The following is a 27259-nucleotide window of genomic DNA, read 5'->3' on the forward strand; positions in this document are numbered from 1 at the left end:
CGCACTACCCTCTGTAGTGCCTTGCGGTCGGAGGCCGAGCAGTTGCCATACCAGGCAGTGATGCAACCAGTCAGGATGTTCTCGATGGTGCAGCTGTAGAACATTTTAAGGATCTGAGGACCCATGCCAAATCTTTTAAGTCTCCTGAGGGGGAATATGTTTTGTCGTGCCCTCTTCACGACTGTCTTGGTGTGCTTGGACCATGTTAGTTTGTTGGTGATGTGGACACCAAGGAACTTGAAGCTCTCAACCTGCTCCACTGCAGCCCCATCGATGAGAACGGGGGCGTGCTCGGTCCTCTTTTTCCTGTAGTCCACAATCATCTCCTTTGTCTTGATGACGTTGAGGGAGAGGTTGTTGTCCTGGCACCACATGGCAGTTCTGACCTCCTCCCTAAAGCTGTCTCGTTGTTGTCGGTGATCAGCCATACCACTGTTGTGTCGTCGGCAAACTTAATGACAGTGTTGGAGTCGTGCCTGGCCATAAAGTCATGAGTGAACAGGGAGTACAGGAGGGGGCTGAGCACGCACCCCTGAGGGGCCCCTGTGTTAAGGATCAGCGTGGCAGATGTGTTGCTACCTACCCTCACCACCTTGGAGCCCCGTCAGGAAGTCCAGAATCCAGTTGCAGAGGGAGGTGTTTAGTCCCAGGATCCTTAGCTTAGTGATGAGCTTTGAGGGCACTATGGTGTTGAACACTGAGCTGTAGTCAATGAATAGCATTCTCACATAAGTGTTCCTTTTGTCCAGGTGGGAAAGGGCAGTGTGGAGTTTGAGTTTGAGTTTATTTTATTTTTACAGGGACAGTGCACATTAATCAACGTTTCAGTAAAAGTGCCGGTTTTAGCCAGCCGGCTAATTTTCAACCGCAGTCCCTGGGCAGGTTATTAAAAACAATTACAATATAGACAATCATAGAACAGTGAGCACACGCAGAGTAACATAGGACAAGCAAGACATAGCATAAAGACAGAGCAACATAGGACAAGCAAGATGTAGTATACAGACAGAGCAACATAGAACAAAAAGCAACAAGACAAAATACATAAAAACAAAGTGTTTCCACACCTCACAAGCTACAGACAACAGACAACATGGAAAGCGGCAATACACAGCTAGGGATTATGTTCACAAATCTGATTGACCTTTAGCCATGTCTTCATGCATTTTGTGAAAGTGTGATATGTGGTGCAGTTATGTGTGTCTGATGGCAGTGTATTCCAGACATGGGACGCTCTCACAGAGAAAGCGGATTTACTAAAGGTGCTTTTCCTTAAGGGAACTATACAGTCACCTCTCATGGCAGACCTTGTGGATCTGCTGCCATATGTTTGGATTTTCTGTTTAACAAAAGTACTGAGTGGAGGGGGAGCTAGGCCATTTAGGATCTTGAATACAAGACATGCGTCGGTGTATTGCACCAGATTTTCCCAACTCAGGAGCTCATGCTTTCTGAGGATGTAACAGTGATGATGGCTATTGGGCTTCCTAACGAGCACTTTGAGAGCCTGTTTGTAGACAGACTGAATAGGTTTTAATGTTGTATAGCAAGCTTGGGTCCAACTAGTCAAGCAGTATGTTAAGTGGGGGAGTATCATCGATTTGAAGTACAGTCTTGCTACCTCTGTGGTCAAACAATTTCGTATAAATCGGAAATTAGCTAGGTTGAATTTGGTTATTTGAATTACCTTTTTCACATGCTTTTTAAAAGAGAGGTTGGAATCAAGTATGATTCCAAGGTACTTAAAATCAGATACCACCTGGAGCTTCTCCCCTGACACATAGACATCTGGCTCAGTAGCATCTGTTGCCCTCTTTGTGAAGAACATGCAAACAGTTTTTTTCACATTGAGATGCAAACACGAGTCACTGAGCCACTTTGTAACCTGGACCATTACAGTAGTGAGTTCTTGTGCAGCTTGTTGTTTGCTCTTTGCATGCACATATATCACTGTATCATCTGCATACATTTGAACTTCAGACCCAGTGCAGACGGAAGGCAGATCATTAATGTACAGGCTGAACAAGAGGGGCCCCAGTATTGACCCTTGGGGCACGCCCACATCATAGCTAAGAGTGGGCGACAGCTCATTGCTCACTCTGACACACTGAGTTCTGCCTTCAAGGTATGATTTCATCCATCTCAAGGCATCGGGGGAAAAGTTGAACTTGGACAATTTTGTGATGAGAATCTCATGGTTAACAGTATCGAAAGCCTTCCTTAGGTCCAGAAACACAGCCCCAACAACGCCCCCTTTGTCCATCTTGGGCTTCACATTTTCCAGAAGAAAGCAGTTGGCCGTTTCTGTGGAGTGTTTCGCTCTGAAGCCAAACTGCATGGAGTGTAATGTGAAGGGGCTGTTGTTGAGGTGGGAAATCAGTTGTTCTGCTACACACTTTTCAACAACCTTCAACACTACAGGTAGTATACTAATGGGCCTGTAGTTACTCACGTCAGCAGGGTCGCCCGATTTAAAGATGGCCGTTATTATGGCTGACTTCCATACCCTTGGAAACACCCCCAGACCAATAGATGTGTTGGTGACCTTAGTAATGGGGCCAATGAGTGACTCTTTGTAGTTTTTAAGAAAGGTAGAGTCCAGCCCAAACACATCTTTGGATTTAGAGTTCTTTAGTGAGCTAATCACCTTGTTCACCTTTGACTCAGAAACCTCCCTTATGATGAAGACAGGTTGAGCGTCATTCACTAGCACTGAGCCCAATAAACCAGTGGAGGGGTTCTGTGTCAGTACCTTGACAGAGTCAATAAAGTAGGAATTGAAGGCTATTGCTATTTTGACTGCATCCTGTGTTAGATTGTTATTCACCATGATTTCTAGTCTTTTTGCAGTTTTACTATGGTCTTTCCCTGTTAACTTTTTTAGATTCTCCCAGATCAATTTTGAATTTCCCTTTGCCTCACCAATTATGTTAATAAAAAAGTTTGCCTTGGCCTGTCTGATTTCTTTCATCACCTTATTTCTCAACATGGTAAACCTACGTCTGTCATGCTCTAATTTGGATTTTAGGGCTGTTTTTAGAGCATAATCTCGTTCTTTCATCAATTTCCAAATTTCTCCATTTAGCCAAGGAAGAGTGCTCTTTTGGCCAGGTTTGGATTTGATTTTCTTTAGGAAACCATTTATTGTAGCCTGGATTGTGGATAGAAAAACCTCACTATCAGCTTCCACGTCTGTATAGGACAAGAGATCATTCCAGTTAATTCCATTAATTGCGTTTTCAAAATAGTTTAATTCACTCTTAGGTATTCTTAGTTGATCCGGCTTTCTAACAGTAGAGAGCTTAAACCTGCTCTTAGACAACTTTCTGGCTATAAGTGTCAAATTATGATCAGACAGCCCAGTAACCATATTGAATGATTTAGTCACTCTCTCTGGTTTATTACTGAACACCAAATCAATCTGTGTTTTAGAGCAACAAGTCACCCTGGTTGGCCCTTTAACGAGCTGTGTAAGGTCAAAGGTATTAGTGATCCATTTGAGGGTTTTCCTACAAGCCTTGTCTTCATAATTAATATTAAAATCTCCAATTAAGATGACCTCCTTCCCAAAATCACATTCCCTAAGCATGTTATTAAACTGATCAAAAAACACACTTTTGGTGGAAGGTGGTCTATACATTCCAATAAGGGTAAAAGACATTTGTGGAGACAGTGTAACGTTCAGGCCAATACATTCTAGTTCATTATCACATGACCACTCAATTTGTTTACATCGGATATGTTCTTTAATGTAAATCATCAGACCCCCTCCTCTTCCTTCAATCCTGTCTCTCCTGAAAACATTGTAGCCAGGCACAATCAAAGCAGCACATGGAGAGTTTTTATGGAGCCATGTCTCTGAGAGGCAGAGGAAGTCAAGGTTGGAGTCTGTGAGAAGATGTTGAATTTGATCACTTTTTGGAATGACACTACGAATGTTCAAGTGCCCTCCTAGTAGTCCCTTGGGCTTAGCCCGTGGGTCCCAGATGACTCGAGAGTGATTGACACATTGAAAAAAGTTAAATTTTCTGTGTTTTCTGACAGCTGGGTTTAGGCCGTTTTGTTTCGTTTTGATTAGGGGCAGTTCGGTAGCGGAACCAACAATCCCTCCCGCTTGCACTGGATGTGGGGAACTAATTAAAACGACTTGCGTACCAGAAGCAAAGTCAGTGCAATAGAGATTGCATCATCTGTGGATCTGTTGGTGCGGTATGCAGTTTGGAGTGGGTCTAGGGTTTCTAGGATGAATGTGTTGATGTGAGCCATGACCAGCCTTTCAAAGCACTTCATGGCTACAGATGTGAGTGCTACGGGTCGGTAGTCATTTGGGTAGGTTACCTTAGTGTTCTTGGGCACAGGGACTATGGTGATCTGCTTGAAACATGTTGGTATTACAGACTCAGTCAGGAACAGATTGACCATGAATGTTTACAATCCAGTTTACAATGCAGGGTTACTCCAAGCAGTTTAGTCACCTCAACTTGCTCAATTTCCACATCATTTATTACAAATTTAGTTAAGGTTTAGGGATTATTGAATGATTTGTCCCAAATACAATGCTTTAGTTTTTTTAATATTTAGGACAAATGTATTCCTTGCCACCCATTCTGAAACTATGTGCAGCTCTTTGTTAAGTGTTGCAGTTATTTCAGTCGCTGTAGTAGCTGGCGTGTATATAGTGTTGAGTCATCCGCATACATAGACACTCTGGCTTTACTCAAAGTCAGTGGCATGTCGTTAGTAAAGATTGAATAAAGTAAGGGGCCTAGACAGCTGCCCTGGGGAATTCCTGATTCTACCTCGATTTTGTTGGAGAGGCTTCCATTAAAGAACACCCATCTTAATCCACAATATATCAGGGGGTGTAAAGCCATAACACATATGTTTTTCCAGCAGCAGACTATGATCTATAATGTCAAAAGCCACACTGACGTCTAACAAAGCACCCCCTCACAATCTTTTTGTCATAAATTTTGCTCTGACAATCATCAGTCATTTGTGTAAGTGCTGTGTTTGTTGAAAGTCCTTCCTTATAAGCGTGCTGAAAGTCTGTTGTCAATTTATTTACTGTAAAATTGCATTGTATCTGGTCAAACAAGTTTTTCCAGAAGTTTACTAAGGGTTGGTAACAGGCTGATTGGTTGGCTATTTGAATCAGTAAAGGGGGCTTTACTATTCTTACAATTGCTTCTCTCCAGGCCTGAGGGTACACACTTATTGAAGATATGGCAAGTGTATATAAAGCACAGGAAAATCATGTTTTTTGCTGCACTGAGCCTTTATTATCTATCAGTTGTGTCTTGTAAGGTCACAAGTCCATTCATTCACACTTGTCACTGTAACACCTGACATGTTTACTATGTTGTGGAACTGAATGCCTTGAGACCCTGAGACCTGAGACCTGAGACCCTGAGACCTGAGACCTGAATACTCATTGTACCTTGGGTTTAGCTCAGGGGTCTAATATGGTCAGAACCCCTTCCATGTGTCACTAATGTCTTCAGTCTGTCTCTCTATATCCCCTTACATCCCTTACATCCCTTCCTCTGTCTCTCTCTCTCTCTCTCTCTCTCTCTCTCATCCCTCCTCTGTCTCCCTATCTCTTCCTCTCTCTCTCCAGCCCTGCCTCTCTCTCTCCAGCCTTTCCTCTCTCTCTCCATCACTTCCTCCCTCTCTCTCTCCAGCCCTTCCTCTCTCTCATCCCTCCTCTGTCTCCCTATCTCTTCCTCTCTCCCTCTAGCCCTTCCTCTCTCTCTCCATCACTTCCTCCCCCTTTCTCTCCAGCCCTTCCTTTCTCTTTCCATCCCTCCTCTGTCTCCCTATCTCTTCATCTCTCTCTCCATTCCTTCCTCTCTCTCTCCATCCCTTCCTCTCTCTCTCCATCCCTTCCTCTCTCTCTCCATCCCTTCCTCTCTCTCTCCATCCCTTCCTCTCTCTCTCCATCCCTTCCTCTCTCTCTCCAGCCCTGCCTCTCTCTCTCCAGCCCCTCCTCTCTCTCTCCATCCCTTCCTCTCTCTCTCCAGCCCTTCCCCTCTCTCTCCATCACTTCCTCTCTCTCTCCATTCCTGGTCTCTTTGATTCCAGTCCTTACTCATTCATGCCTCTGTTGTTCCATAGCTCACAGCCTGGATAATATTCTGTAATTCACTCACATGGCCTTTCTATTAGTCTGGGGGTCGGTCTTGTGCGCACAACATGAAATAATGAATGTGCATGTGACTGTGTGTGTCAACCTTACAGCCTTCCTCCCTTATCAGTACAGACTTATACAGTATTAGCACTGTCCCTTGTGGTGGTTTATCTACACTTAGTGTGTGTTTGTGTGTGTGTTTGTGTGTAGCTACAGATAGTTTTTATCTGGGGATACTCTCGCTCTCTCTCTCTTTCTTCCCCTCTCTTTCTCTCTCTCTCTCTCTCTCTCTGGCTCTCTCTCTCAATTTTAAATTCAATTTAATTTGCTTTATTGGCATGACGTAACAATGTACATATTGCCAAAGCTTACTTTGGATATTTACAATATGAAAATAATAAGAATCAAAATTGTCAACGGGACAACAGTAACAACAATAACCAAGGGTCAAAATAACCATACATTCAACAATAACAATAAGCATACAGTAGAGGACATGTGCAGGTTGATTGGTCTGTCAGACACTGTCCCTCATCTTATGGCAGGCAGCAATGTAGTGCGCTGCCAACCCACAGCTCTCTGTGTCCTCCCCCAACAGGATGGGTAGCCTACTCTCATCAGAGAGGTCTTTAGGAAGAGAGAGAGAGAGACAGAGAGAGAGAGAGAAAGAGAGAGACAGAGAGAGTGAGAGAGAGAGAGAGAGAGAGAGTGAGTGCGTGCGTGAGCGAGACAGAGAGAGAGAGAGAAAGAGAGAGAGACAGAGAGAGAGACAGAAAGAGACAGAGAGAGAGACAGAAAGAGACAGAGAAAGAGAGAGACAGAGAAAGAGAGAGACAGAGAGAGACAGAGAGAGAGAAAGAGAGAGACAGAAAGAGTGAGAGAGACAGAGAGAGTGAGAGAGAGAGAGATACACAGAGAGAGAGAGAGAGAGAGAGAGAGAGATACAGAGATACAGAGATACAGAGATACAGAGATACAGAGAGAGAATAGAGAGAGAATAGAGAGTACTGCACACACTACATTTTCTTAGGTTTAAAAAATAAGCTCAACTGGACACCTTAATGAGGCAGTGAATGAACTGGCATTTAATGGCATTCTACGCCATTAAAAAACAAATTCTAATTGAAATACCTATTAAAATGTGGCTAAAACTAATTGAATATGTCATTGAACAAATTGCACTTTATGGCAGCGAGGTGTGGGGTCCACTTGCAAAACAAGATTTCATCAAATGGGACAAACACCCAATTGAAACCCTGCATGCAGAGTTCTGTAAGATTGTCCTACATGTCCAGAGGAAAACTACAAACAATGCATGCAGGGCAGAATTAGGCCAATATCCACTAATAATAAAAACTCAAAAAAGAGCAATTAAGTTTTGGAAACATCTAAAATACAGTGACCCCCTCTCATATCATTACCAAGCCCTGCATATCGGGCAGCAGCGTAGCCTAGTGGTTAGAGCATTGGACTAGTAACTGAAATGTTGCAAGATCGAATCCCTGAGCTGACAAGATACAAATCTGTTGTTCTGTCCCTGAACAAGGCAGTTAACCCACTGTTACTAGGCCGTCATTGTAAATAAGAATTTGTTCATAACTGACTTGCCTGGTTAAATAAAGGTAAAATAAATATCATTACCAAGCCCGGCAATGCCAAGAGCTGAGCAAAGAAAAGAGTCCCCTCATCCAGCTGGTCCTGGGGCTGAGTTCACAAACCTGTTCTACTAACACACTGAAGCCTCAGGACCAGAACATCCAATCAATCAGAATAAACCAAATTACCAAACAGTCAAAACTACATTGCTTATTGGGAAACAAGCAAAATGCAGTGCTATCTAGCCCTAAATCGACACTACACCGTGGCTAAATATTTGACCATGGTTACTGATCAAAACCTTAGAAAAACCTTGACAAAGTACAGGCTCAGTGAGCACAGCCTTGCCATTGAGAAGGGTAGACACAGGAAAACCTGGCTCCCTGTAGAGGAAAGGCTGTGCAACCACTGCACCACAGCAGAACCTGAGACGGAGCTGCATTTCCTGACAAAATGTAAAAAATATAAAACAATTAGAGATTGTCATTTCCCCAAATTTGAAACCCTTATTCAACGTTTCAAAGACCTCTCTTCCTCTTTCTCTCTCTGAATGGGGAAGCTCTAGTAGGGCAGAAATTTGACGAACTGACTAGTTGGAAAAATGGCATCCTATGACAGTGCTACGTTGAAAGTCACTGAGCTCTTTAGTAAGGTCATTCTACTGCCAGTGTTTGTCTATAGAGATTGCGTGTCTGGGTGCTCGATTTTATACACCTGTCAGCAACAGGTGTGGCTGAAATAGCCGAATCCACTAATTTGAAGGGGTGTCCACATACTTTAGTATATTTAGTGAAGATATTAAACAAAAGAGAATTAGACAATACTAAATGAACAGTAAACATTACACTCACAAAAGTTCCAAAGGAATAGAGGTATTTAAAATGACATATTAAGGCTATTTACAGTGTTGGCTATATACAGCGCAGGAAGTGCAGCTCAGTTTCCACCTCATTTTGTGGGCAGTGTGCACATAGCCTGTCTTCTCTTGAGAGCCAGGTCTGCCTACGGCGACCTTTCTCAATAGCAAGGCTGTGCTCACTGAGTCTGTAAATAGTCAACGCTTTCCTTCATTTTGGGTCAGTCACAGTGGTCAGGTATTCTGCCACTGTGTTCTCTCTGTTTAGGGCCAAGAGGCATTCTAGTTTGCTCTGTTTATTTGGTTAATTCTTTCCAATGTGTCAAGTAATTATCTTTTTGTTTTCTTGTGATTTGGTTGGGTCTAATCGTGTCGTTTTTGTTGTCCTGGGGCTCTGTGCAGTATCTCTCTCTCTTTGTATCTCTCTGCTCTGTAAGCAAGATGAGAAGACTTGTCTGCTGTACTGTCCTCCTATGTCCTTGTCTTTTAACTCCAGGTCCTCTTCAAATCAATTCAGCTCTGGTTGGATTTCCTTTTCCTGTTGTTTTCTTTAACAACGCAGAGAGAAGTGTACAAATACAGTCTGGTTTATCTCCTCTACAAGCCAGATGTCTGGTTTATCTCCTCTACGAGCCAGTCTACACCGTCAATCCTGCATAGCTGAAATCAGTCCGGTTCAGTGAAAGTGGATGGAGAACAGTGTGTCTGTATGAATAATGGAGGAATCCCATTTGTCCCTGCTTGTTAAAGTAGATGTGTCTGTATGAATAATGGAGGAATCCCATTTGTCCCTGCTTGTTAAAGTAGATGTGTCTGTATGAATAATGGAGGAATCCCATTCGTCCCTGCTTGTTAAAGTAGATGTGTCTGTATGAATAATGGAGGAATCCCATTTGTCCCTGCTTGTTAAAGTAGATGTGTCTGTTTGAATAATGGAGGAATCCCATTTGTCCATGCTTGTTAAAGTAGATGTGTCTGTATGAATAATGGAGGAATCCCATTCATCCCTGCTTGTTAAAGTAGATGTGTCTGTATGAATAATGGAGGAATCCCATTTGTCCCTGCTTGTTAAAGTAGATGTGTCTGTATGAATAATGGAGGAATCCCATTTGTCCCTGCTTGTTAAAGTAGATGTGTCTGTTTGAATAATGGAGGAATCCCATTCATCCCTGCTTGTTAAAGTAGATGTGTCTGTATGAATAATGGAGGAATCCCATTTGTCCCTGCTTGTTAAAGTAGATGTGTCTGTATGAATAATGGAGGAATCCCATTTGTCCCTGCTTGTTAAAGTAGATCACCAACTGTGAGCCTAGCCACAGATCATGTGACCCCCTGGGCTGCCCCACGGCCTCCTGGGTAACAGCAGAACCAGATCCCCACTGTTAATGTGGGCCAGCGTGCTCTCCTGGGGGCATGTGTGTGTATCTCTGTGTGTGTGTGTGTGTGTGTCCTGGGGTTGTTCTAGGAATCAAACTGTACTGGCAGAGCAGGATGGATGGTGTGTGTGTGTGTCAGAAAGGAATGAAGAAGGTGGAGGTGTGAAGGGGGGTGTGGGGGGGGTGAAGGGGGGAGGTGTGAAGTGGGAGGGGTAAAGGGGGGGTGAAGAGGGGTGAGTATAAAGGGGGGTGTAAAGGAGGAGGTGGGAAGGGTGTGTGTATGAAGGAGGGGAGGGTGTGTGTGTGAAGGTGGGGAGTTAAGGAGGGGTGGCTGGGGGGGCGAAAGGCTGGGGGGTCATTTGTCATTATTGGGTATTGTGTGTAGATTAATAAGGGAAAAAAATATTTAGTCTATTTTAGATTAAGGCTGTAACGTAACAAAATGTGGAAAAAGGGAAGGGGTCTGAATACTTTCCGAATGCAACGTATGCCCCCTTTATTTATCCTACGGTTCTGACTTGTTGTCCAAAAGGTATAGACCTTACAGTGCAATGCTGTAAGAACGGCCCACGTTCTGAATTCTGTCTCCATCGCAAAAGTTCTGAACAAGTAGTTATACTGACTACGTCCTTCCTAGCTCGCTCATTAATGTCTTAATCGAAATGACAGATTGCCTCTTATCTGCTCATCATCACCTTTTAACCTTTTATATAACTTGGCAAGTCAGTTAAGAACAAATTATTAATTATAATGACAGCCTTCCCGGGGAACAGTGGGTTAACTGCCTTATTCAGAACGTCAGATTTTTTACCTTGTCAGCTCAGGGATTCAATCCAGCAACCTTTCGGTTACCGGCCCAACGCTCTAACCACTAGGCTACCTGCCTCCACTTATACCATAGTTTGTACATCTCAATTGTCAGTAGAAACCTAATTTACCTCCTCATTAAAAAGGCAGTAAATAAGGCTGAATGAACTGTTTTGCTGCCAGACAAGGCTCCGCTGATAACCAGGTGTAGCAGTGGTATGGCTTCACTCTATGGTGCTGAAAAGAAAGCTCTGCTGTTGGGATGGCTTTATGTAGGTCCTAACAGTTTGTGGGCACCTTTTGTCACCGTTGAAATGCAATTAATGTATTGTTTAGTGTTGTGTAGTGACTTTGCATCAGCAATGTTTCGTTTTTTTGCCCCACCAAGATTTACATGCTAAAATTGCCACTTCTCCATATTTGTTACTTTTGTTACTTTTATTTTATTTTTTACTTATCCATTTTTTACTTAACACTTATTTTTCTTAAAACTGCATTGTTGGTTAAGGGCTTGTAAGTAAGCATTTCACTGTAAGGTTGTTGTATTCTGCACTTGACATAACATTTGATTTGATTTGCTCAGACAAACACTGACAAAAGAGGAAGATGATCTCTATGGACTTTCAATTTCCTGTCCCTGTTCCTGTCCCTGTCCCTGTCCCTGTCTCTGTCTCTGTCTCCATCCCCGTCCCCGTCCCCGTTCCCGTCCCTGTTCCTGTTCCTGTTCCTGTCCCTGTCCCTGTCCCTGTCCCTGTTCCTGTCCCTGTCCCTGTCCCTGTCCCTGTTCCTGTTCCTGTCCCTGTCCCTGTCCCTGTCCCTGTTCCTGTCCCTGTCCCTGTCCCTGTCCCTGTCCCTGTTCCTGTTCCTGTCCCTGTCCCTGTCCCTGTTCCTGTCCCTGTTCCTGTTCCTGTCCCTGTCCCTGTCCCTGTTCCTGTCCCTGTTCCTGTCCCTGTCCCTGTCCCTGTCCCTGTCCCTGTCCCTGTCCCTGTCCCTGTCCCTGTCCCTGTCCCTGTTCCTGTCCCTGTCCCTGTTCCTGTCCCTGTTCCTGTTCCTGTTCTCGTACACATCCCATCCATTTCTATTCAGAGAGAGGGCCATGAATTGAAGTTGCCTTAACCCAGCATTACAATGTATCTGTTCATAACCCTAACCCAGCAATACAATGTATCTGTTCATAACCCTAACCCAGCATTACAATGTATCTGTTCATAACCCTAACCCAGCAATACAATGTATCTGTTCATAACCCTAACCCAGTATTACAGTACATCTGTTCATAACCCTAACCCAGCATTACAATGTATCTGTTCATAACCCTAACCCAGCATTACAGTACATCTGTTCATAACCTTAACCCAGCATTACAATGTATCTGTTCATAACCCTAACCCAGCATTACAATGTATCTGTTCATAACCCTAACCCAGCATTACAATGTATCTGTTCATAACCCTAACCCAGCATTACAATGTATCTGTTCATAACCCTAACCCAGCAATACAATGTATCTGTTCATAACCCTAACCCAGCATTACAATGTATCTGTTCATAACCCTAACCCAGGATTACAGTACATCTGTTCATAACCCTAACCCAGCATTACAATGTATCTGTTCATAACCCTAACCCAGCATTACAATGTATCTGTTCATAACCCTAACCCAGGATTACAGTACATCTGTTCATAACCCTAACCCAGCATTACAATGTATCTGTTCATAACCCTAACCCAGCATTACAATGTATCTGTTCATAACCTTAACCCAGCATTACAATGTATCTGTTCATAACCCTAACCCAGCATTACAATGCATCTGTTCATAACCCTAACCCAGGATTACAGTACATCTGTTCATAACCCTAACCCGGCATTACAGTACATCTGTTCATAACCCTAACCCAGCATTACAATGCATCTGTTCATAACCCTAACCCAGGATTACAGTACATCTGTTCATAACCCTAACCCAGGATTACAGTACATCTGTTCATAACCCTAACCCAGCATTACAATGTATCTGTTCATAACCCTAACCCAGGATTACAGTACATCTGTTCATAACCCTAACCCGGCATTACAGTACATCTGTTCATAACCCTAACCCGGCATTAAAATACTTCTGTTCCAGCACAACAGCTACCTCCCAGTCCCTACCTCACAGTCCCTACCTCCCAGTCCCTACCTCCCAGTCCCTACCTCCCAGTCCTTACCTCCCAGTCCCTACCTCCCAGTCCCTACCTCCCAGTCCTCCCAGTCCCTACCTCCCAGTCCTCCCAGTCCCTAACCTCCCAGTCCCTACCTCCCAGTCCCTACCTCCCAGTCCTCCCAGTCCCTACCTCCCAGTCCCTACCTCCCAGTCCCTACCTCCCAGTCCTTACCTCCCAGTCTCTACCTCCCAGTCTCTACCTCCCAGTCCCTACCTCCCAGTCCCTACCTCCCAGTCCCTACCTCCCAGTCCATACCTCCCAGTCCTTACCTCCCAGTCCCTACCTCCCAGTCCTTACCTCCCAGTCCCTACCTCCCAGTCCCTACCTCCCAGTCCCTACCTCCCAGTCCATACCTCCCAGTCCTTACCTCCCAGTCCCTACCTCCCAGTCCTTACCTCCCAGTCCTTACCTCCCAGTCCCTACCTCCCAGTCCATACCTCCCAGTCCCTACCTCCCAGTCCCTACCTCCCAGTCCATACCTCCCAGTCCCTACCTCCCAGTCTCTACCTCCCAGTCCCTACCTCCCAGCCCCTACCTCCCAGTCCTTACCTCCCAGTCCCTACCTCCTAGTCTCTACCTCCCAGTCCATACCTCCCAGTCCTTACCTCCCAGTCCTTACCTCCCAGTCCCTACCTCCCAGTCTCTACCTCCCAGTCCATACCTCCCAGTCCCTACCTCCCAGTCTCTACCTCCCAGTCCCTACCTCCCAGTCCCTACCTCCCAGTCCCTACCTCCCAGTCCCTACCTCCCAGTCCATACCTCCCAGTCTCTACCTCCCAGTCTCTACCTCCCAGTCTCTACCTCCCAGTCCCTACCTCACAGTCTAAATCCCAAATGGCCCCCTATCACCTTTATAGTGCACTATTTTTGACTAAAGAGCTACGGGAAGTAGTGCACTGCTAGCTGCTAAAGTAGTGCACTATATAGGGAATAGGGTGTTATTTGGGATTCAGCTCCAGTCTGTCTCCAGTCTGTCTCCAGTCTGTCTCCAGTCTGTCTCCAGTCTGTCTCCAGTCTGTCTCCAGTCTGTCTCCAGTCTGTCTCTGGAGGAATTCAAGCAACACCCAGTAATCACACAACAGGACAGTGTCTGAGTGGTGAAACTCCTTAAGGGTTTTATGGTCTATGTGGTAGAGGTATGATAGAGGCCAGTGGAGTAGTGTTTTATGGTCTATGTGGTAGAGGTATGATAGAGGCTAGTGGAGTAGTGTTTTATGGTCTATGTGGTAGAGGTAAGATAGAGGCTAGTAGAGTAGTGTTTTATGGTCTATGTGGTAGAGGTATGATAGAGGCTAGTAGAGTAGTGTTTTATGGTCTATGTGGTAGAGGTATGATAGAGGCCAGTGGAGTAGTGTTTTATGGTCTATGTGGTAGAGTTATGATAGAGGCTAGTGGAGTAGTGTTTTATGGTCTATGTGGTAGAGGTACGATAGAGGCCAGTGGAGTAGTGTTTTATGGTCTATGTGGTAGAGGTATGATAGAGGCCAGTGGAGTAGTGTTTTATGGTCTATGTGGTAGAGGTATGATAGAGGCCAGTGGAGTAGTGTTTTATGGTCTATGTGGTAGAGGTATGATAGAGGCTAGTGAAGTAGTGTTTTAGGGTCTATCTGGTAGAGGTATGATAGAGGCTAGTGGAGTAGTGTTTTATGGTCTATGTGGTAGAGGTATGATAGAGGCCAGTGGAGTAGTGTTTTATGGTCTATGTGGTAGAGGTATGATAGAGGCTAGTGGAGTAGTGTTTTATGGTCTATGTGGTAGAGGTATGATAGAGGCTAGTGGAGTAGGGTTTCATGCTGTTTTGTTGAATAACACAGAGAGTAATGCATTGAAGTGCACTGAACTGTAAATGTGATCGCATTACATTATAGTAATCTAAACTACATGATTTATTTTTGACCTTCATCCAATGGCCATTTCTGAGTGAAATACCATGTGACAAGGGAGTCACATCATCATGAGTAGGCTATTCCAAATGCCACATATTCATGTTTCATGATTGTAGAGGAGAGAAACAACAAACAATTCAGAACATGATATTATGAGACACAAACTGTGTCAAGATGATAAACAATGTGTGTGTGTGTGTGTGTGTGTGAGTGTGAGTGTCACATCTCTATCGATCCTCCACCTGTGACTTTTGGAGTAACACAGTGTGTGTCTGTGTGTCTGTGTGTGTGTGTGTGTGTGTGTGTGTGTGTGTGTGTGTGTGTGTGTGTGTGTGTGTGTGTGTGTGTGTGTGTGTGTGATGAGTGTTCGACCATTAAAGTGTATTAAGAGACTGAGAACTTGATTCAGTTCAATAACTCTTTCTACGGACAATCTCTGTTACACACTAACAACACCAATCTATACCTTTACCCTCTCTATAACTTTACCCTCTCTCCACTAATCTATACCTTTATCCTCTCTACACCAATCTATACCTTTACCCTCTATATACCAATCTATACCTTTACCCTCTATATACCAATCTATACCTTTACCCTCTCTATAACGTTACCCTCTCTCTACTAATCTATAACTTTACCCTCTATATACCAATCTTCACCTTTACCCTCTCTATACCAATCTATACCTTTACCCTCTCTATACCAATCTATACCTTTACCCTCTATATACCAATCTATACCTTTACCCTCTCTATAACGTTACCCTCTCTCTACTAATCTATAACTTTACCCTCTATATACCAAATCTTCACCTTTACCCTCTATATACCAATCTATACCTTTACCCTCTCTATACCAATCTATACCTTTATCCTCTATATGCCAATCTATACCTTTACCCTCTATATACCAATCTATACCTTTACCCTCTCTATACCAATCTATACCTTTATCCTCTATATACCAATCTATACCTTTACCCTCTCTATAACGTTACCCTCTCTCTACTAATCTATAACTTTACCCTCTATATACCAAATCTTCACCTTTACCCTCTATATACCAATCTTCACCTTTACCCTCTATATACCAATCTATACCTTTACCCTCTCTATACCAATCTATACCTTTACCCTCTCTATACCAATCTATACCTTTACCCTCTCTATACCAATCTATACCTTTACCCTCTCTATACCAATCTATACCTTTATCCTCTATATACCAATCTTTACCTTTACCCTCTATATACCAATCTATAACTTTACCTTCTCTATGCCAATCTATACATTTAATAATTCATGGTTAAAGCTTTATTGCATCAAATACTGTTATAAGGAGTCATAAGCTGTTATGAATGCATATAGCAAGTCTTATCATGCACTATGTCTGTGATTCAAAGCATTCCCAATAGGACACACACACACACACACACACACAGGCCCACACACAGGCCCACACACAGGCCCACACACACACACACACACACACACACACACACACACACACACACACACACACACACACACACACACACCACCAGTATTACTTGACTTAGACAGTAGTCACTCAGACAAAATTGAATTAGACTTTTATCTGACTTTGAATTAGAGTTCACATTTGTGGCTTATCTTCAGTTTAAAAATCAGCACAAAGGATGAAAGACCCCCCCCCCAAAATACATTCACTAAGCTCCTGGTGTTGCATTGTGGGCTATGACAGGTAGCCGATGTGAATACTGAGAAAGAAAAGGAAAGAAGTGAATTTGAAACCATCGTCCTTATAGGCACCCTATTCCCCAACTAGTGCACTACTCTTGACCAGAGACTTACGGAGGGCACTAGTGAAAGTAGTGCACTACATAGGGAATAGGGTGTCATTTGGGATGCATCGGTTGCTTTGTGATGGAGATGAATCGTTGACTGTGATGTTGATGGCCAGTAGTCGACTGTATGTTTCTCCTATGAGACCAGTTGTGTGCTAGTGATTCATACATCAACTCTGTCGCGTCATCAAACCATGTGATGAGGGTGAAGTAGATCTCAAACCATGTGATGAGGGTGAAGTAGATCTCAAACCATGTGATGAGGGTGAAGTAGATCTCAAACCATGTGATGAGGGTGAAATAGATCTCAAACCATGTGATGAGGGTGAAGTAGATCTCAAACCATGTGATGAGGGTGAAATAGATCTCAAATCATGTGATGAGGGTGAAGTAGATCTCAAACCATGTGATGAGGGTGAAATAGATCTCAAACCATGTGATGAGGGTGAAGCAGATCTCAAACCATGTGAGGAGGGTGAAGTAGATCTCAAACCATGTGATGAGGGTGAAATAGATCTCAAACCATGTGATGAGGGTGAAATAGATCTCAAACCATGTGATGAGGGTGAAGTAGATCTCAAACCATGTGATGAGGGTGAAGTAGATCTCAAACCATGTGATGAGGGTGAAGTAGATCTCAAACCATGTGATGGGGGTGAAGTAGATGTTAATATATGTAATGTTGATAACATTTCACGTGAAGCACATTGTTTTGTATTGTAAATGCTTTATGAATGCATAGGTGTGTGTATGAGGCAATACAGCTGAAAAGGGAGGAGTGAGGGAAATGAAAGAAGGGTTATTGTTCTCTCTCTAATCCAATGTGTAACATCACAAAATGATTTATGAGCTTTGATTGAGCTAAAGCAGAGGACAACATAAACACCTTTTAGTCTCTCTCTCTCTCTATCTCTCTCTCTCACACACACACACACACAGACACACACACACACATCAGAGGCAGACAAGAGAAAGAGTGAAACAGCTCTCTGATACAATGTAGTGCGCTGCCAACCCACAGCTCTCTGAGTCCTCCCCCAACAGGACGGGTAGCCTATCCTCATCAGAGAGGTCTTTGAAACGTTGAATAAGGGTTTCAAATTTGGGGAAATCACACTCTCTAATTGTTTTATATTTTTTACATTTTGTCAGGAAATGCAGCTCCGTCTCAGGTTCTGCTGTGGTGCAGTGGTTGCACAGCCTTTCCTCTACAGGGAGCCAGGTTTTCCTGTGTCTACCCTTCTCAATGGCAAGGCTGTGCTCACTGAGCCTGTACTTTGTCAAGGTTTTTCTAAGGTTTCAGTAACCATGGTCAAATAGTTAGCCACGATGTACTGTCGATTTGGGGCCAGATAGCACTGCATTTTGCTTTGTGTTTGTGTTTCCCAATAAGCAATGTAGTTTTGTTTTGACTGTGTTATAATTTGGTTTATTCTGATTGATTGGATGTTCTGGTCCTGAGGCTTCAGTGTGTTAGTAGAACAGGTTTGTGAACTCAGCCCCAGGACCAGCTGGATGAGGGGACTCTTTTCTTTGCTCAGCTCTTGGCATTGCCGGGCTTGGTAATGATATTTATTTTACCTTTATTTAACCAGGCAAGTCAGTTATGAACAAATTCTTATTTACAATGACGGCCTAGTAACAGTGGGTTAACTGCCTTGTTCAGGGACAGAACAACAGATTTGTATCTTGTCAGCTCAGGGATTCGATCTTGCAACATTTCAGTTACTAGTCCAATGCTCTAACCACTAGGCTACGCTGCTGCCCGATATGCAGGGCTTGGTAATGATATGAGAGGGTGTCACTGTATTTTAGATGTTTCCAAAACTTAATTGCTCTTTTTTGAGTTTTTATTATTAGTGGATATTGGCCTAATTCTGCCCTGCATGCATTGTTTATAGTTTTCCACTGGACATGTAGGAGAATATTACAGAACTCGGCATGCAGGGTTTCAATGGGGTGTTTGTCCCATTTGATGAAATCTTGTTTTGCAAGTGGACCCCACACCTCGCTGCCATAAAGTACAATTGGTTCAATGACATATTCAATTAGTTTTAGCCAAATTTTAATAGGTATTTCAATTTGAATTTGCTTTTTAATGGTGTAGAATGCCCTGCATGCTTTCTCTCTCAGTTCATTCACTGCCTCATTAAGGTGTCCAGTTGAGCTTATTTTTAAACCTCAGTAATTGTAGTGTGTACATATATTTAAACCTCAGTAATTGTAGTGTGTGCAGTACTCTATATATTTTGTACCAATTGAGAACTTTGGTCTAATTCCCTGAGATCTGGATCTTCTCTGGAAAATCATTATTTTAGTATTTTTGGGGTTTACTGCCAGGGCCCAGGTCTGGCAGTACAGCTCTAGCAGGTCCAGGCTCTGCTGTAGGCCATGTGCTGTGGATGACCGCAGGCATAGGTCATCTGTGAAGAATAGGCATTTAACTTCTGAATTGTGGAGACTAACACCAGGGGCTGAGGATTTTTCTAGAATAATGGCCAATTCGTTAATGTAAATATTGAAGAGTGCAGGGCTCAGATTGCAACCCTGGCGAAGGCCCCGTCCCTGGTTAAAGAATTCTGTTCTTTTCTTGCCAATTTTAATGCTGCACGAATTGCCAGTGTACATTGATTTAATTATGTCATATGTTTTACCCCCTACACCACTTTCAATAACTTTGTCCTGTATCAAATGTTATTTGGAAGTCGATAAAGCAAGCATATATTTTGGTATTATTTTGGTGGACATGTTTATCTATCAGGGTGTGTAGGGTGTAAATATGATCAGTTGTGCGATGTTTTGGTATAAATCCAATTTGGCTTTTACTCAAGACATTGTGCTTATTAAGGAAGTTTAGAACTCTTACATTTATAATACTGCAGAAAACCTTCCCCAGGTTACTGTTCACACAAATTGTTAGGGTCAAATTTGTCTCCGTTCTTAAAGACTGGGGTTATGAGTCCTTGATTCCAGATGTCTGTGAAATAACCTACACTCAGGATCAAATTAAACAGTTTTAATATAGCCAATTGAAATTTTGCACTAGTGAGTTTGAGCATCTCATTTAGGATGCCATCAGGTCCGCGTGCTTTTTTAAATTTGAGAGCCTGAAGTTTCTTATAGAGCTCCTGGTAAGTAATTGGGGGTCCAATGGATGTTGATTGTCCTTTATAGCTTTTTCTAATCCATTCAACGTCTCATGAATTTGTTCTCCGTTTGTGTCAATTTGAACGGTGTTGTAGAGTGTTTTGAAATGGGTTGTCCATATGTCACCATTTTGTATTGCTAATTCCTCTTGTTTAGATTTTTTTAGTTTTTTCCAATTTTGCCAGAAGTTGTTTGTGTTTATGGACTCCTCAATTAGTGTCAGCTGCTTGCTGTTGTACTGTGCTTTTTTGGTTCTGAGTGTACGTTTATAGAGTTTTAAAGTCTCACAGTAATGAAGGCGTAATTCACCATTATTTAGGTCTCTGTGCTTTTGGTTGGATAGTGTTCTAAGTTTTTTCCTTATAATTTTACAATCTGCATCAAACCAGTTGTCATCTGTGGTCATTTTTGGTTTGTTTTTTATCAATTTCAAATGTGCTTCTTTTGCCGTTTGCCTGAATATATAGTTGATGTTTTGTACTGCTAGATTGATGCCTTCTTTTACTGTGAGTGAATGTGCTATCCAGAAAGTTATCTAAGTGTTTGGATATTTTGGTTAGTGGTTTCTTCCTGGTATTCTTCTGTGCTGTTTTGGGCCCATCTGTATGAATTTCTGATGTTGTACAGCTTACTGGGCTGTGAATGTGTGGTTGTTTTCAGGGCTGTTCTTTTGAGGAACAACGTAATTTGGCTGTGATCAGACAGAGGTGTTAGTGGCTTGACAGTGAATGAGCTGAGAGAGAAAGGGTCCATGTCTGTGATCATATAGTCTACTGTACTGTGGCCAAGAGGTGAGCAATAGGTGAATCTCCCCAAAGAGTCCCCCCGTAACCTACCATTGACAAAGTACAGACCCAGGCTTCTACAGAGCTGCAACAGATCCCTTCCGTTTTTGTTGACGGTGCTGTCACTGTTGTTTCTATGGGGGAGATGAAGACAGTTAGAAACAGTATGGCCTGTAATAAAGCTGTCCCCTCGTGTGCTCGTTAGATCAGGTAGTGTTCCTGGGCGCGCATTTGTGTCCCCACAGATGAGCACATTTCCCTGGGCCTGGAAATGGCACGTCTCTTCCTCAAGGGTGGGGAAGATCTTCTCTGAGTAATATGGGGATTCTGAGGGGGGGATATATATTGAGCAAAGGAACACATCTTTTTCTGTCAGTACAATATCTTTCTTTAGTTTTAACCAAATGTGATATTAGCCGATTTTGAGGGGATCAATTAGATTTTGTAGTTTGGATTTGTACCAAATGATCAATCCTCCAGAGTCTGTGCCTCTATATTGACAGAGCTGTGTTTCTGTGATGGCACAATGACCTCTCTGTAGCCTGTGGGGACAGTGAGTGACAACGTCAGCCTTACACCATGTCTCCTGCAGAATGATGACGTCAACATCTTCGCAATTTTTTTTAATTTTCCTCCGGTGCTAAACTCTTCGATCCAAAAGTTGAATGTTCCACATGGTAACTGATAGTGGTTTCATGTGTATGTCTCTCTCTCTCTCTCTCTCTCTCTCTATGTGTATCTCTCTCTCTCTATGTGTATCTCTCTCTCTCTCTCTCTCTCTCTCTCTCTACGTGTATCTCTGCCACTGTTGCACTGTTCTTCCAATGATGGCATCCAATGTCTCTCCGTATTGTCTGGCTGTGAATAGACGCCATTAAAAAATACATTCAGTGCTCATTCAGTGTTGGTGAGAGGCTTGGAGGATTCTTTCTCTGTCTGTTTATTGAATGAGTTCGCATCTGCAACTTCCTGCTTTCTAGCAATGACTTTTACAGTACAGTGACGAATATTCCACCCGAGTCTGACACACACACACACAGACATACACACTAACACAGACACACACACACAGGCATACACACTAACACAGACACACACACTAACACAGGCGCACACACAGACATACACACACACAGACATACACACTAACACACACACACACTAACACAGACACACACACTAACACAGACATACACACTAACACAGACACACACACTAACACAGACACACACACTAACACAGACACACACACTAACACAGACACACACACTAACACAGACACACACACAGACATACACACTAACACAGGCGCACACACAGACATACACACACACACACACAGACATACACACTAACACAGACACACACACTAACACAGACACACACACTAACACAGACACACACACAGACATACACACTAACACAGACACACACACACACCAACACAGACACACACACTAACACAGGCATACACACTAACACAGACACACACACACTAACACAGACATACACACTAACACAGACATACACACTAACACAGACATACACACTAACACAGACATACACACTAACACAGACACACACACAGACATACACACAAGCATTAGTGATTAAAACAGACACAGCTTGAACTTGTAAAATTGAACTTTGTTTGTGTTCCAAAAGGCATCATATTCCCTTTATAGTGCACTACTTTTCTATGGGCCTTGATCTAAAGTAGTGCACTATATAGGGAATAGGGTTCCATAGGGCTCTGGTCTAAAGTAGTGCACTATATAGGGAATAGGGTTCCATAGGGTTCTGGTCTAAAGTAGTGCACTATATAGGGAATAGGGTTCCATAGGGCTCTGGTCTAAAGTAGTGCACTATATAGGGAATAGGGTGCCATAGGGCTCTGTTCTAAAGTAGTGCACTATATAGGGAATAGGGTTCCATAGGGCTCTGGTCTAAAGTAGTGCACTATATAGGGAATAGGGTTCCATAGGGCCCTGGTCTAAAGTAGTGCACTATATAGGGAATAGGGTTCCATAGGGCTCTGGTCTAAAGTAGTGCACTATATAGGGAATAGGGTTCCATAGGGTTCTGGTCTAAAGTAGTGCACTATATAGGGAATAGGGTTCCATAGGGCTCTGGTCTAAAGTAGTGCACTATATAGGGAATAGGGTTCCATAGGGCTCTGGTCTAAAGTAGTGCACTATATAGGGAATAGGGTGCCACAGGGCTCTGGTCTAAAGTAGTGCACTATATATAGGGAATAGGGTTCCATAGGGCTCTGGTCTAAAGTAGTGCACTATATAGGGAATAGGGTGCCATAGGGCTCTGGTCTAAAGTAGTGCACTATATAGGGAATAGGGTTCCATAGGGCTCTGGTCTAAAGTAGTGCACTATATAGGGAATAGGGTTCCATAGGGCTCTGGTCTAAAGTAGTGCACTATATAGGGAATAGGGGGGGGGCCATTTAGCTCGCCTCCTTCAACTCTCAGCCTGACAAAGGTTTTTTCAGCTGATACATAAAGAATGTAAACTCACATATGGATTGACAGAGAGAGGAGCAGGCAGACAGAGAGAGGAGCAGGCAGACAGAGAGAGGAGCAGAGAGACAGAGAGTAGCAGGGAGCAGGCAGACAGAGAGAGGAGCAGGGAGACCGAGAGAGTAGCAAGGAGACAGAGAGAGTAGCAGGGAGACAGAGAGAGCAGCAGGGAGACAGAGGGAGGAGCAGGCAGACAGAGAGAGTAGCAGAGAGACAGAGAGAGGAGCAGGGAGACAGAGAGAGGAGCAGGGAGACAGAGAGAGGAGCAGGCAGACAGAGAGAGGAGCAGGCAGACAGAGAGAGGAGCAGGGAGACAGAGAGAGAAGCAGGCAGACAGAGAGAGGAGCAGGCAGACAGAGAGGCAGACAGAGAGAGGAGCAGGCAGACAGAGAGAGGAGCAGGCAGACAGAGAGAGGAGCAGGCAGACAGAGAGAGGAGCAGGGAGACAGAGAGAGGAGCAGAGAGACAGAGAGAGGAGCAGGCAGACAGAGAGAGGAGCAGGAAGACAGAGAGGCAGACAGAGAGAGGAGCAGGCAGACAGAGAGAGGACCAGGTAGACAGATAGAGGAGCAGGCAGACAGAGAGAGGAGCAGGGAGACAGAGAGAGGAGCAGGCAGACAGAGAGAGGAGCAGGGAGACAGAGAGAGGAGCAGGCAGACAGAGGAGCAGGCAGACAGAGAGGCAGACAGAGAGAGGAGCAGGCAGACAGAGAGAGGAGCAGGCAGACAGAGAGAGGAGCAGGCAGACAGAGAGAGGAGCAGGCAGACAGGGAGAGGAGCAGGGAGACAGAGAGAGGAGCAGGGAGACAGAGAGAGGAGCAGGCAGACAGAGAGAGGAGCAGGCAGACAGAGAGGCAGACAGAGAGAGGAGCAGGCAGACAGAGAGAGGAGCAGGCAGACAGAGAGAGGAGCAGGCAGACAGGGAGAGGAGCAGGCAGACAGAGAGAGGGAGAAGGAGACAGAGAGAGAGAGGAGCAGGCAGACAGGGAGTCGGGACAGAGGTAGACAGGTACAGACAGAGAGACAGACAGAAGTAGAGAGAGAGCACAGAGCAGGTAGGCAGAGATAGAGAAAGGTAGAGAGAAATCGAGCAGGTAGGCAGAGATAGTGCAAGGTAGAGAGAGAGAGGCTGAGGCAGACAGACTGAAATAAATAGGTCAACAGAGGAGAGGAGTGGATGGAGGGAGGGAGAGACGTGTGGAGAATGAGGGATGCTTTGGCATTTACACAGAGATGGAGAGAGAGATGGAGAGAGAGATGGAGAGAGAGAGAAATAGGAAATGAGAGAGATAGAGAGAGAGAGATGGAGAGAGAGAGAAATAGGAAACGAGAGAGAGATGGAGAGAGAGAGAAATAGGAAACGAGAGAGAGATGGGGAGAGAGATGGAGAGAGAGATGGAGAGAGAGATGGAGAGAGAGATGGAGAGGGAGATGGAGAGAGAGATGAGAGAGAGATGGAGAGAGAAATAGGAAACGAGAGAGGTGGAGAGAGAGATGGAGAGAGAGAGAAATAGGAAATGAGAGAGAGCTGTGTGTGTGTGGAAAAGTGTATAGAAATGTTTTTCAGGAAAAGTGTTTAACATGTTATGGACATCTGTTTCCCCTGGATCTTTATTTGTTATTCTTTCTTTCTTTCTTAGTGTGCGTCTTTCTTTTTATTCATTATTTCCTTTCTCTCAATAATTCTGGATTTATATTCTAACATTCTCTCTCTCTCTCTCTGTCATTCCCTCTATCTTATTATTTCTCTCTCCTCTCTCTCGCTCACCCTCTCTCTCTCTCTTTCTCTTCCTCTCTATTCTCTCTGTCATTCTATCTTCTCTCTAGGTGATTCCGTTGCAGCCCTGTCACGCCCCCTCTCGGCCCGGCCGGCCCACCACGGCCCCCTGGCCTCCTCCATGAAGGGTTACCAGGTCAGCCGCAGCCTGTCCCAGCACTCCTCTGTTGGAGGAGGGGGACACACACCGTGCAACTGTACCGAAGACTGCGACCCCGGGCCCAACTCCGTCCGAGACTACGAACACTACGACGGAGCGGGACACCCCTACTACCCCCCCGGGGGTCCCCCAGAGCATCGTTTCCTCTCCTCCCACTCTGGAGGGGGGACGTTCCCCCGCTCCCACCCGAGCCATCACCCCGCGCCTCATCAGTACGACTCATGCGAGGAGTGTCTGTCCACGGTGGGGGGTCACGTGTCTAAGATGCACAGCCTGGATCAGTTTGAGAAGCAGCTTCCTTTTCCTCCTGACGGGTTCCACACCCTGCAGTACCAGAGGAGCGCCAGCGGGGCTGAGCAGCGCAGCGAGAGCCCCTCCCGTATCCGCCACCTGGTTCACTCAGTCCAGAGACTCTTCGCCAAGTCCCACTCCCTCGAGGCGCCGACGAAGAGGGAATATAATGGTACACGAGGAGGAGGGGATTACCGGGAAAGAGGAGGAGGAGGAGGACAAAGGAGCGGAGGAGAGGAGGGGATTGGGCATCATTATTCGGGCCACCAGTCCCGCTCGGTGAAGCGCAGCAAGTCTCGCGAGCGCTCCAAGAGCGGGGATGGGCGCCACGAGTCGTCCGGCCGGCGCCACCGGAACCGAACTGCCGGGTGGTGGAGCTCCGACGACAACCTAGACAGTGACAGCAGCTTTCTGGTAACCGCGGGCAACACCGGTCCAAGCGGTCGAGGTGGCGGGCGAGGCGGTTACCCCACGGGCCACGAGAGTCTGGACGCTGCTATCCAGGAGCTGACCATGAAGAAACTGCCCAAGCAGGGGAGTGTACCATCGGGCCCCGGGCCGGGGGAGTGCATGGCCTGTACCACAATGGCCCTGGCAGGGGGGGAGAGTGGCGGAGGGGGAGCGTACCATGGAGGGCCTGGGCAACACTCTCTGAAGAGGAGCACGTGGTCGGCCATGACGGTCAGCCAGGCTAGAGAGGTGTACCCATCGTCTGTCCGGGGAGGAGGAGGAGGAGGAAGGAGGAAGAGGAGGAGGGAGGAGGGAGGAGGAGGAGGCTTTGACAAGGCCTTGGTACCTCTGGAGGAGAAACTGAAGGAGAGGACCTTTCACTACCTACAGGTGGGTGGGTGTGTAGGGAAGGAGGAGGGAGGGGTGTGTTTCCCCCCATTGCTCTTCCTACAAACACACACACACACACACAGACACACACACACACACACACACACAGTCTCCCTCTGTCAGAGAGTATTAATATGGTAGAGAGGGCATGTCAGGTTTTATCAGGAAGTGTTACAGTCTGACTGTCAGCAGCTCCTCTCTCACACACACAGAGAAAGAGACGTACTGACAGGCTTCATCATTACTGGAGTTCTGAACTACATCAGATGACTGGCACACAGGTTAACTGTCACACTCCTTCAGTCACCTTGTGGCTCTCTCTCTGTTTCTCTCCTATGTCTCTCTGTTTCTCTCTTCTGTTTTTCTCTCCTCCATCTCTCTGTTTCTCTCTTCTGTTTTTCTCTCATCCATCTCTCTGTTTCTCTCTTCTGTTTTTCTCTCCTGTCACGAATTATGTCGTGGTGTTGCAGAGAGTTGTGGGTACTCATTCTTTAATGGGAAAAAAACGAAAAGCATCCACAGGAAAAACAAAAACAATAAATGATACTCAACGACTCACAACAGTGTAGCAGGCTCAATAACGCAGTGCTCACAAACAATGTCCCACAAAAGACAAACACAAACACACCCCAATATATGGGACTCTCAATCAAAGGCAAATAGACAACACCTGCCTTCAATTGAGAGTCCCAACCCCAATCAACCAAACATAGACATACAACCAGCCAGATCAACATAGAAATACATAAACAAGGAAGAGTGCCCAAAACCCCCGGAATACATAAATCAATCCCCTACAACAACACACCATCCCGAACCACATACAACAAATACCCTCTGCCACGTCCTGACCAAACTACAATAACAATTAACCCTTATACTGGCCAGGACGTGACATCACCTCTATCTCTCTGTTTCTCTCTCATCATCTCCTCTATCTCTCTGTTTCTCTTTCTTATGCTATATTCAGTCTCTCTCTCTCTCTCTCTCTCTCTCTCTCTCTCTCTCTCTCTCTCTCTCTCTCTCCTCTCTCTCTCTCTCT

General features: G+C 44.8%; 1 protein-coding gene across 1 annotated transcript in view; it reads left to right on the forward strand.

Annotated features, from left to right (window-relative positions):
- dlgap3 (discs, large (Drosophila) homolog-associated protein 3) overlaps nucleotides 1-27259 on the forward strand; it is a 393401-nt gene that overhangs the window by 238094 nt on the left and 128048 nt on the right. The window contains exon 3 of the mRNA XM_029734628.1: nucleotides 24977-26058. Coding sequence (XP_029590488.1) covers nucleotides 25048-26058 — 1011 coding nt within the window. The 5' untranslated portion in view covers nucleotides 24977-25047. The remainder of the gene's footprint in view (nucleotides 1-24976; nucleotides 26059-27259) is intronic.

Source organism: Salmo trutta, chromosome 36 (genome assembly GCF_901001165.1).
Source record: "Salmo trutta chromosome 36, fSalTru1.1, whole genome shotgun sequence".
Lineage (NCBI taxonomy): Eukaryota > Metazoa > Chordata > Actinopteri > Salmoniformes > Salmonidae > Salmo > Salmo trutta.